Raw genomic sequence first — 12,159 nt, 5'->3', positions numbered from 1 at the left:
ACTTATAAATGTCCAAAAATAAAATAATTTGATATATATTTAAAAATTCGTGATATTTTTGCATAGCAGAAACGCATCCTAGTGAGTGTATTATGCGCTAGGGGCAGGTAAGAAGGATTGTCTTTATTACCTCCCTTCGACTAATGTCAGGGCGAATATCAAAAATTGTTGAAGATAAGATTGTCTGAACATATTCAACTTTCCGTTTTGATCATGGCGGAATTTGATATTTTTGTGGGAAACAATACATTCATTGACCCAGATGTTTATGATATGTGGCTTAGGGGCTGCTCAGGTAAATTTGCTAACAAACGTATGATCTGATCGTGTTACAATCTGCTTGATAACGGTATTATAATCTACATCGGAGACCTCGCACTTGGTAATAAACATTTTACATTTAGAAAACTTCCACTTCTGGGAAACAGGTGCAAAAGAGAGGACTCAATAAGCTATGGTATTCTTGACAATTGTCATTTTGGTTCAAGCTTCTGTGACAGCAAGGGCCTCGACGGAGGTGCCGTATCTAATTGTTTCTGTGCATCGTTGTTTGCATTTATTGCTGTGTTATTTAAAGCAACAAAACCAGATTTCGTCGATGAGCTGAGTACAGTCACCGGTAGCCAATTTCCATGATGGGGTCCTACAGTCAAAACATGATCCATCATTGCACGAGAACCATCACCTTTCTTGAGACATTTTATGTGTAAGACCTACCTTTAGAATACATCACCAGAAACTTTATGAACACGTCATAATACTCTTTTACGTAATTGTAGGTGATTAGGGCTAGGGTTAAGTCAGGTTAGATTAACCAAACCCTAATGTTCTCATGAGAAGATGTGGTGCTATTGGTACCCAAATTCTAAAGGTGCCCTTAATATGATCCGACTAGATTAAGAAGTCATGTCATGACCGTAGGTTCTTATCTTGACTCAGTAGCTACTATATGCATATAAATCTTTTTTATGATTGCAGTATCTGAGGCAGCCAATGTGCTGCAAAAACAAGGAGTCTTGAAGAAGTACCATGCCACATTTGAGGATTTGCTGAGTGATACACAGGATAATTATCGCCTCTTCACCAGTCTGGAGAAACTAGTGAAGAGCCCTGATAAACTACGGGATCAACACATATACCAGATCAATGCAGACACACAGACTATGCTCATTGAAAAGTAAAGTCCATCATGTGTCACATTTGTAAAGGTTGTGGGTGGTGGGGTGGCATAGTGGTTGAAGTGTTTCCTCTTATCTTCAGTCATACCATACTTGCTCCCTTTTACAGAGACACCTGTGTATAATTTCATTTCTCTCTTGGCAGTGTTAAATTTAATGAAATTCAAAGATCTCCTGTTTAACCCAAGTGTTTGAAATTAAGTGAGTTTTGTTTAGTTTAAATTCCCAAAGGGAACTCCAGAAGGAAAAACAGAAGTATTGCTTATTTTAAACATTTACCACTTAGTCGAAACTCACAAGCATGGACATTGAACTCTGCATCCAAGGGATGCAGCTCTGCACAGTAAATTATACGACTAGACCACCCATCACTCGTTGAAAGTAAGGGTGGTCTTTACACTCTCATACTAACTACAGTGACAAGTTGCACTGGCAAACTAATAACTCAGTGATTACTGAATACATTAATGTGTATTGAAATATTTCCAACTGCTGCAAAAGACACCAAAGAAGCAGTAAAGAATGTTGTCCTTGAGCATATTCTCTTTATAGTAGTTGGAAAGAAATGCAGAGGTTTAAATGTGTGTAGATGTGCGCTACAGTGTGTTTCTACGGTAACACTTTACATGCTTAACTTGACAGGTATTACCAGATTGATGCACCTGTAATTCGAGAGATACTGGGAAAGAAGCTGAACTCCCGACACCGGAAGGACCTTGATGATGTCAGTGAAAAGACGGGAATCATGCTGAGGAGTTGTCGGAGACAGGTACGTTACACAAAACAATGTTCAATGGGTTGTTACAGTGTAGGTACTTTGTGGAGAGTGGAAGGTTGTATCACACAGAGTTTGTTGTGTGATAACCCTGTGGAGAGGTGATGGAAACAAGACCATATTTGCCATATTAAACACCCCACTTCAGTAATTCAAACTAGTTTGTAGAATAATCTGGAAGTACCTATTAAACATTGTACAGGCTTGAAAATTTGCATTACAGTTATAGATATTTGTGCACATTACCGAAGTTGTTTAGAAAACAACAGTGTAAAATGGGTTTATAACTGTCTCGTACACCCTAACTCACATTCATTTGAAGCGCATTTTGAAGACACTGAGCTTTAGTGTCTGCCTACTTTTCAGTTTGACAATGTAAAGCGTGTGTTTAAGACTGTGGAGGAGATGAAAGGATCACTTGTGGAGAACATCCGGACCCACTATCTCTTATCTGAGGAACTGGCAAGGTAATTTTGTCCTCACTGCTTGTACTGTCAACTGTTTTATGACATGAGAAAATATTAAATTCTAATTGTTATTTCTTGAATTGCCTTAATCTTATTAAAATCTGATATCTGTACCTACTACAGTTACACCAAGGCATCACTTTACAGGTCACAGTCTTTCATCCTACAACAAACATTGTGTACAAGAACATGATGAAAGGTTAAAGTCTGAATGTGTTGATTGGGTATTCTAAATGACAGTTGCTGGCTGTACAACTTTTTCTGAATGCTGGACCTTATCTGTCTGTCACTCCAGATGAATGTACATTTGAAATTGAAACCTTTCAATCTCAAGTCTTTGCCATCAATAAGACAATCCAGTTCTGTTTTCAAATACTCTTGGAATTGTCAAAGTATTTTAAAAATCATAGTCATGAATGAAGTCTCCAATTTTGAAACTAGCGTTGTAAAGGTAGATTAAGCATGTTTCTGACCAAAAGGAGTTTGCATGAATATAACGCTTTCTTCCTCGGACACGAGGTTGTGGTCGAAGTGCCAATATTATCGTAGGTAATGTTATATCGACCCGCGCCTCGATGTTATAAGCAATGTCATGTAAAATCCTAATGTCCATCCATAAAATACACATTTTACTACCAGGGAAAAGTAATTTTGATTTTGTAAGTTGGTGAAAACAAACTTAAATAGCATTTATCTTCAGACACCGTCATTTTTGAAAATGGTGATGTCATGGGCTAAAAGTCTGTTAGAATTATTGAGATTATGGTTTGTTTTTGTCAATTTAGAAAATCCAAACTCCTTTTTACTACTAGTTAAATGTGTATTTGAATCATGGCCGAAAGGATTTTACATGACACAACTTGTAACATAACGACTTCTTCCACAGAAGCAAGGTAGGGGTCGAAGTGACATTAATGTTGCCAGTAATAATATATTGCCCTCTACCTTCCTTCCAAGAGAGAAATAGTTATGTTATATGCAATGTCATGCAAAATTCTATTGTCCATCAATAAAATACATATTTTACTACCAGTAGAAAGTAATTTTGAGTTTAGGTTTATACCACCTAACACGGATTACAACCTAGCGACACCAAGTGATTTTGACAAAATCGTCTTTTAAAACAAGGGTTGTAACTCGGAAACTAGGCAAAGCAGGTGACAAACTAAATGATAGTAGATTGTGAGAACACAGTGCTTTCAGTTTTCACAACAGCTGTCTCGATTTCAGGTTTGTACAAACCTGTAAACGAAATAGTTTAACCCCTGAAATGTAGATGAATACTGCACAGACCCTCATATCTATACCTACTATTACGTAATGGAGAGGTGCTGCTCTGATTGGTTGAAATTTCATTTGTGGCCTAGAATTCTGCACTGTTGTCTAAAAGGTTGATTTAAGGTAATTAAAGATAGAATTGAGCAGTTTTAATGACGGGGTTTCATTTATAACGATGTCAATTAGTCATTTATGCATTTGCACCCCGGAGTATATGTGATCTTTAAAGCTATGTACTGTGATCTTAGTGTAGTAATTATTTGAGATTTGGAATGGCTTCTTTTTGGGGGAGATTGATTTGCACATTGTCTATTTACTTTTGTTAACATGACAGCGCACTAAATCTAGAGTGACAGATAAGGACACGGGCATGAAAGACCTCATTATTAGAATATGCCATATGTTTGTTGAAGGTTTGTTAAAGGTTTTGAATCTTTTTCCAGGAGCTATGCAGCAATAGTGTTTATCACAAACAACAGATTCGAAACAGGGAAGAAAAAACTGATGTATCTGGAGTTTAAGGACTTTACTCTGTGTGCGAACTACATGATAGCTAACTGGTCCTACAGCTCTGTAGGTGAGTCATATCTCTGAGGACCTGAGTCTGTGTGCTGTCTCACCATACCACATTGTGGATGTAAATATAGGGGGCATCACCATGTTAGCTGGCTGTTCCTATGTATCAATAGGTGGATAATATATGAGAACGGCATACTGTGAGCTGGCTGGTTCTTTAGCTCTATAGGTGAGTGATACACAAGGACTTCATCCTGTTACTTGTCTGGTCCTATAGCTGTATTTGTCTTGTTTGCCACACAAGATAAATATTCCAGTTAGATGGTGGCAGTCTGTAAATAATGAAGTCTAGACCAGGCAGTTTAGTGATGAACAACATGGACATCAATCTATGCATTTGGGTCAGTGGACCTGGCCACCAGATCCTGTTAGCCACCTCTTGTGTCAAGCATGGGTTGCTGAAGACCAGATATACCCCGTATCTTCATGAGTGGGTGATATAGTCACCCTCTGTCACCCTGTTAGCTGACTGTTTATGTATAGGAGAAAACACGCCTCCAAGGTTTGGTAGACAATGTAAAACCAGAGGAGGAGGGATTTCCCTTCCACAATGGTTTCACATTGTCTACCAAAACCGAGAAGTGTTTTCTCTGACATATATACCAACAATGATGGGTAATTACAATATAGATGATCATTTAATGAAATCACATAACAATAACTGAAGTGTGCGTAAAGTCAATTGAATGAAAGTAACTAGAAGTAGATAATTTAACACCAAAACCTTCATTGGCCTGGTGGCCGTGTGGTAGAGCATCAGCCTATGGATCTGACATTTGCAGTTTCAATCCCGCTTGGGTTTAATTTTGAATACAATTTTTCAATTGATTTCAAACACTTATGTATCATTTGAATGTTGATGCTCATATGAAGTTAGGAAAAGTAAAACCTTTGGAAGTGATCTTACTAGCAAAAAGGAAAACTTCGAAAGAGGCCTTTCTAGCAAAAAGTAAAACCTGTCCCTCCACAACCAAAACCTCAAAAGCGGTTATTCTGGGAAAACAAGAGATGACCTAGTATATAGTGAGAGGCACACTTTAGGTTTATATATAGTTTATAACTTTGTGATTTACAAAGATCCCACACACCACTGTTAATTGATTATGAGTGTAGATGGGTGATGTATAAAAAACAGTTGCAAACTGTCAATGTAGGTGATTAGTAAGAACTGAATCAAGATGCTGGCTGTTGCAGAGTGTACGGAACATGAGGATATGGACGTGGACCTTGACCGAGACTTCCTCCTGCAGCTAAGGGAACTGAAGGGGTTGATGGAGAAGGAGTACTGTGAGGAACATAAGGGGTGAGGGTGTAGGGGCTGAGGGACTACTGTGAGGGACACAAGGGATGAGGGTGTAGGGGCTGAGGGAGTAGTGTGAGGGACACAAGGGGTGAGGGTGTAGGGGCTGAGGGAGTACTGCGAGGAACACAAGGGGTGAGGGTGTAGGGGCTGAGGGAGTACTGTGAGGAACACAAGGAGTGAGGGTGTAGGGGCTGAGGGAGTACTGTGAGGGACACAAGGGGTGAGGGTGTAGGGGCTGAGGGAGTACTGTGAGGAACACAAGGGGTGAGGGTGTAGGGGCTGAGGGAATACTGTGAGGAACACAAGGGGTGAGGGTGTAGGGGCTGAGGGAGTACTGTGAGTGACACAAGGGGTGAGGGTGTAAGGTCTGAGGGAGTACTGTGAGGACACAAGGGGTGAGGGTGTAGGGAGTACTATGAGGAACACAAGGGGTGAGGGTGTAGGGAGTACCGTGAGGAACACAAGAGGTCAGGGCGTAGGGAGTACTGTGAGGAACACAAGAGGTCATTGTGTAGGGATTGGGGAGAGGAACACAAGAGGTCAGGGTGTAGGGAATTAGGAAGTACTGTGAGGAACACAAGAGGTCAGTCTAAGTAAACTTACTCCACTACTGAATCTAACAAAACCTTATTGGAGGTAGCATTAGGTAACCTTTGAGACTGACCAATCAGAACACAGCTTACCAAATCACGAAAGTCGACATTCGCACATACCTTTTGAACATTTTATCTCAAAAAGATTTGCACCTGAACGATTCCGAATGCTATTTAGCGTATGCTCGCTTCCGGGTGATGCACACGGCGTATGTACAACCATGACAACGGTGAGTAAACAGTCGCTGAAAATAGTGTTTGGGGCAATATTCAAGGATGTCATCTTGCGGAAATATTAGCTAATGGTAACCATGTCAACAGAAACCCGAAAGCATATATACTGCAGGTCAATAACTGTGTTATATGCTGCGTTTTGTTTGTGGAGAGATCCGTGTCAGTGACCTGAATATTTTGAAAGTCCCTCCGATCCCTAAGTAGTAGCCATTGTCTGATTGGTTAAATCTGTTTAACCGTCTCGTGTTTGATTGGACGGTCATTGGTCGCTCAAAGGTTACCTGACGCGACCTTCTTCTAGGTTTTGTTAGACTCAGTGGTGGAGTGTAACGAAATACACTGAGACTAAGTTTACTTAGACTGACAAGAGGTGAGGGAGTATGGAGTACTTTGCGGAACACAAGGGGCGACGGTGTACTGTGGAGAACATAAGGCTGAGCGAGTACTCTGAGGAACATAAGGAGTGTGAATGTAGAGTGATTATGTAAGAAATGTTTACCTAAATGAACCTGATAATTGAAAAATGCTTATACTATGTATACTTTTATACTACTGTTTGTCCACAGACTCCTTCTCAGATCTGTGAAGAGTAAAATCTCGGACAGAGCATACAGTGACTTGGAGTCCAATTTCAAGGTAAGTGTCACTATAATTTGTAATGTAGTCATGATTGCACAACATACCAATCAATAATGTATTTATTGTAAGAATATGTAAGAGACATTACCATTTGGAAATTGTAACTGAAATTACTCATTAATTTCAAGTGAAATGAATAGAATTTCTCAGATGGGAGAATTAACAGAAGGCCACAAGCCCCGTTTTTGTTGTGTATCACAGCTATAACCACACAAGTGGAACTACAAATGTGTGCAGCGTTGGCCAGTCTCACTGAAGAGGTTTCTGATTCTCTCATGGTTAGAATGTATGAAGCCCATTTCCTGCCACTACATTGATGAAATATTGTTAAAAGCAGCTTGAAACTAAACTCTCTGACTCAACCTGCCATTATAGTTTACAACAGACAAAGTGTAAACACTTTTGAAGGGATGATTTGGTGCAGTTATTTTGAAACTGATATTTTATTATAAAAATATGTTCAAAATCCCAAGACCACATTGGTAAAACTAGCAATTGACTAATTGTGAACAAATAATACTCAGCCAGATAAGTAATCCTAACATTTATATTTCAGAATTATTCCAAAAATATCCTGAATATTGCGTATGGTCTTAACCACAGCAGAGAATCCAAGGATATATTCCTTGACTTCTATGAAAAGGTAAGTGTTCATCGCTTCTGCAGTGAATCTTGATGTTTGGTAATTATCAGGCCTTGTTTGAAAATATAGAGTTGATGAAACTGGACTATTTATTCTCATGCGATATTTGCCTGTATCTATTATGAATAGTCCACATGTTGATCTACGTAAAGTGTGAATATGGTTTATGACAAAATTGTCATTAATAGTTCACTCTGGTATTCAACCCCACACCAGTCCAACTCACATATCAGAAATACTGTTCAAACCATTAGCCCACAGGTTCCAATGGGTCGTTAACGGTTAAAGCATTACATCAAAGTCTTGGGTTTGAATCCTTACAGACTTTTGAAGAGGGGTTTGAATTGATCTTCAGTAACCCAAGCTTGTCATGAGAGGCATCTAATTTGGTTGGGTGTCATACTCACTGACTTGGTTGACACATATCATTGTATGCCAGTTGTGTAGATCGATGCTCAAGCTGTTGATCACTGGATTGTCTGGTCTTGACTCAATAATTTACAGACTGTCACCGGATACAGTGCACGCTGTCTAAAAATATTCAGACAGGCTTGGGACCACATTAGAAGTCTGAATTAGAGTTACTTTATCAATGCCTGAAGGCTTGAATTAGTCCTTTTTCAAGAGGTTAGAGATCTGATGTGTTGGCAGGAAAATATTTCACTTTAACATTAGTGATGAGTCAAATATGAATTTGGATCAGTATTTTTACAGTTAAAAGATATAAGTAGTGTAAGTCAATTGTCAAAAGCTTTCCATTTTCACCAAAGACGTATTACATCGGGATCGTTAGTTCAGTCTGTCTTATACAGCAATTTCAGAAAAGTCCAAGTTGGACTAAGTGCACTGTAGCCTGGATATCACTGGGTGTGGTGTGAAACTAAACTCACACACTTACATCCTCACCTTAATGTGAGTCACATTTCTCGTTCCGTGCCTTGATGTTTCTAGAGTATTGCTGAAAATGGCATAAAACCCACTCACTTACTCACATCTCCATTGCAGTTGATAGAGCCCTGCCTTCAGAACAGCTGGTCTCGGTCTGATGTGGAAGCATCGCTCACAGCCTACAAGACAGCAGCAGCATCCATGGAATTCATAAGGTAATGTCAGTGTTGAACTAATCAGCTTGTGCTGTTGTGAAAAGATGTGTAGGGAGAGTGTGAGAATCTGTCCATGGCTTGAGGTGGCTATGATTGCCATGGTGGCCATGGCTTTAATTGCTAATGCTGAAGCTTGAGTTCCCAGCATGTAATCATAGTTTCTGAGCGTAATAAGAACAATAAAGCTTATTTGTATTTTGTTAGCATTCCGTATTGTGGCTAACAAGTGGGTGTTATGATGTAAGTAATGAAGTATTATGTAATGTTGGTGTTGCAGGGGCTGTCCTCATCTTCAGCCAGTGTGGGAGAGGTACATGAGTACACTCAGGAAATGTGTGGTCCAGATGTACCCGAGATAGTGTGAATGGAACCTTTATAATGTGTGGGGTCCAGATTCAGACCTGGAACTTTGTGGCACAGATGAACCTGTGATGGTGAGAGCTGCAAGACTGAGCCATCATGGTGTGATGGTCTGGGTTCTGGCCTGAAACTTTGTGGCACAGATTAACCTGAGATGGCGATAACAGCAAGACTGAGCCATCATGGTGCAATTGTCTGAGTTCAGGCCTGGAACTTTGTGGCACAGATGAACCCAAGATGGTGATAACAGCAAGACTGAGTCCTAATGGTGTGTGATGGTCTGGCTCCAGAGATCTATGTCTCCAAACCTGTAAGGGTCTAAGGTACCAGTTTGTGTGATAGTGCTGTGGATGTGTGGCAGAAGACATCTGTACTTACTCTGGTGAATCATTGTAAATATTTATTCATTCAAGACATTGATGTATTTACTGAACACAGGCCTGACAGATGTTGACCTGTCTAAGATCTTGAAGACTATTACGCTGCAACACTGGCAAACATTGTGTACCCAATGACATGACCTTCCTGTGGATATGATGATAAAGCTGTACCGTACCAAAGGAACATTTTCCCATCCAATCCAGTAACCCCAAAAATTATATTGGCAGCTGTACCATGCAGATATATGAGGATTCTCTGTAGCAACAACAGAATGGTGACAAATGATCTCAATCTGGGTTTGGAATAGATCCACACAATGTAGACATTTATATTTCAGGACAGTTCCAGTTTAGGGTTGGTCCCAAAAGGCTATTGAATGGATGAGGTAGTCAGGCTAGGTAGCTTGGTTGATCTAGTGTCATCATACCAGTCAAATGAGAGACACATTACTCATGATATCACCCACTCTATTTCAAGTAAAAACTTATAGCTGGAACATTGCTGCGTGTGGTAACAACAAACAAACAGAAAAATGGTTTACACTTTGGTGTAAACATTTTATCATGCTTATTGTGAAGAATCAAACAAAACAGTTTGTTAAGCTATTTGTCATTTGCCACTCTGAATGTTTCTTGGTTGCAATGGCGGCTATATTGAGAGGAATTTATATACTTGTCTTTGTATGATCTTAAGGACAGGCTAAAAAGATTGTTAATCAGGAGTGGGAAGAATTTTGAATGGTTATGATTATGGAAATCTTATCTTGTATACTGTACATTATTGTAGGATTATTATTGTGAAGCATACAGTTCCAAAACAATATCCCAAAATGTATTCACGATCCCTGTCCATTTTGTTCATGATTGTAGATCTCAATGAAACATGAAGTCTCAGACTTGACTGATTGTGTGTTGTATCAGGACTGGATCATGTTGGCAATATCAACCACACAGATCTACACTGGGGGAGGGATTAAGTTCACAACAAAGAATAAAAACCCTTTCACTTTCATTGGTGTTTTGTCATTATGTGGGCATAGGTGTCCCAGCTGCCCCTATTTGCTTTGCAGAATGAAGACATGTTGCTTTCCAGAGTTGCATCCCTTGGACAAGCCTGGCTGTGTGATCAATAGGACAGGCTAAAAAGATTGTTGATCAGGAGTAACGTCAGTTGGAAGAATTTTGAATGATTATGGTTTGGAAATCTTTTGCCAATAATCCCTTTTAGTAACTATTGTGACGAAATTATTCACCAAAACAGGCTTTTGCCAAAGATGTAATGCAATCTTGTCTGTGAGACTGAATCCAACATGATCAGAACTTGGTGTTTGTTAGTGACCCAAGCATATATGTGTCACCACTCACCTCACCAGTGATGTTGAATATGTTTAATTCTTCCAATATGTGTTTTATTTCCTTTCTCTTAGTTACTTCTCCATTATTTATCAATAATTAATCAATATTTAGGTGACTATTATCGATCTTTATGACCTATACTGGAAAAAATTGTCAAGGATATATTATGAAGGATAAATTTTGAAATTATGAAGAATGATCTATTTATTCATTGACACACTGATAGAATATCAATAAAATAATACCAGTATCCCTAACTTTTTTCGTCCAGTGTATACAGACAGCCAGGCCCAGTGATGTTGGGTTTCAAATACCAATTGTTTCCATTATGTTTCTGGTTTTTGTCAGCACAGTGCCTGTGCTCAAGTTACATCATGTTGACTCGCTCTGATATAACTATAATGAACGCATAAAGATCTGGATAAGAATTTATGTTAAGCAACCCATCATTGTCATAACAGGTGACTAAAAAGACTGGGTGGCATGCTGACTTTGTCGACACACATCATCTATCTCATTTGCATACATTGATTCTTGTGATGTTGATCACTTGATTGCCTGGCCCAAACTTGAGTAATATTGAAGACCAACACCAACCTGGATCTCGAGAGGTCATTCACAAAGACTAACAGTCAAAAATACTTTTACATTTAGTATTTATTCATATAACAAGGTGTGAAACATAACCAACAAATTTACACCAAAAATACTAGACGTCTCAGTTCTGAAGACTTATACAGAACTATTTTGTCTGAAAACATAAAAAATACATCTCAGTCTGGTGAAGTAACACCCAAATCTGGACATAGTTCAGTGTGCATCGAAGACACGGTTTCTTTCATACTCAGATCAGTATTCCTCTACCACAAAGAAATGTATCAAATTTTTTTATGTCACTTCATAATATTATCATGTTAAACGTGAATTTGAAAGAACAACAAATCTTGAAGCACATACTAAATCATGATGCATTATCATGGAATCTTGTTCCATGATTGCCAAATCCTTCAATGATAACAATTCTATTTCATAATGACTAAAAATAAATATAACTACAAGATAACAAATATGTTGCTCTACAACAAAAAATATTGATAATTAAATATATAAATACATAAATATATTATGTCCATTTATATGTACACTGCATCTGGTAAAACAGATACTATCTATCTTACAAATATTATAGTGTATTGACATTATCCATTGGTACCACTTGGGTAGATACAAACTTGCATTCTAAAAGATCATACTGTAACAGACGCACATTCCCC

General features: G+C 38.8%; 1 protein-coding gene across 1 annotated transcript; it reads left to right on the top strand.

Annotated features, from left to right (window-relative positions):
• The first annotated feature begins 115 nt into the window (after window positions 1-115).
• LOC137294965 (acidic fibroblast growth factor intracellular-binding protein-like) lies at window positions 116-10,541 on the top strand. The gene is made up of 10 exons (XM_067826197.1): window positions 116-295; window positions 979-1,177; window positions 1,821-1,947; window positions 2,320-2,420; window positions 4,142-4,275; window positions 5,469-5,577; window positions 6,971-7,040; window positions 7,600-7,686; window positions 8,692-8,789; window positions 9,067-10,541. Exons 1-10 carry the CDS (start codon window positions 214-216, stop codon window positions 9,146-9,148), a joined length of 1,089 nt encoding a protein of 362 aa, XP_067682298.1. The 5' UTR covers window positions 116-213; the 3' UTR covers window positions 9,149-10,541.
• Window positions 10,542-12,159: the final 1,618 nt, after the last annotated feature.

This window comes from Haliotis asinina, chromosome 8 (assembly GCF_037392515.1).
Source record: "Haliotis asinina isolate JCU_RB_2024 chromosome 8, JCU_Hal_asi_v2, whole genome shotgun sequence".
Classification (NCBI taxonomy): Eukaryota; Metazoa; Mollusca; class Gastropoda; order Lepetellida; family Haliotidae; genus Haliotis; species Haliotis asinina.
Note: the sequence above shows the minus strand (reverse complement) of the source record. Positions and strands in the feature narration are given on the sequence as shown.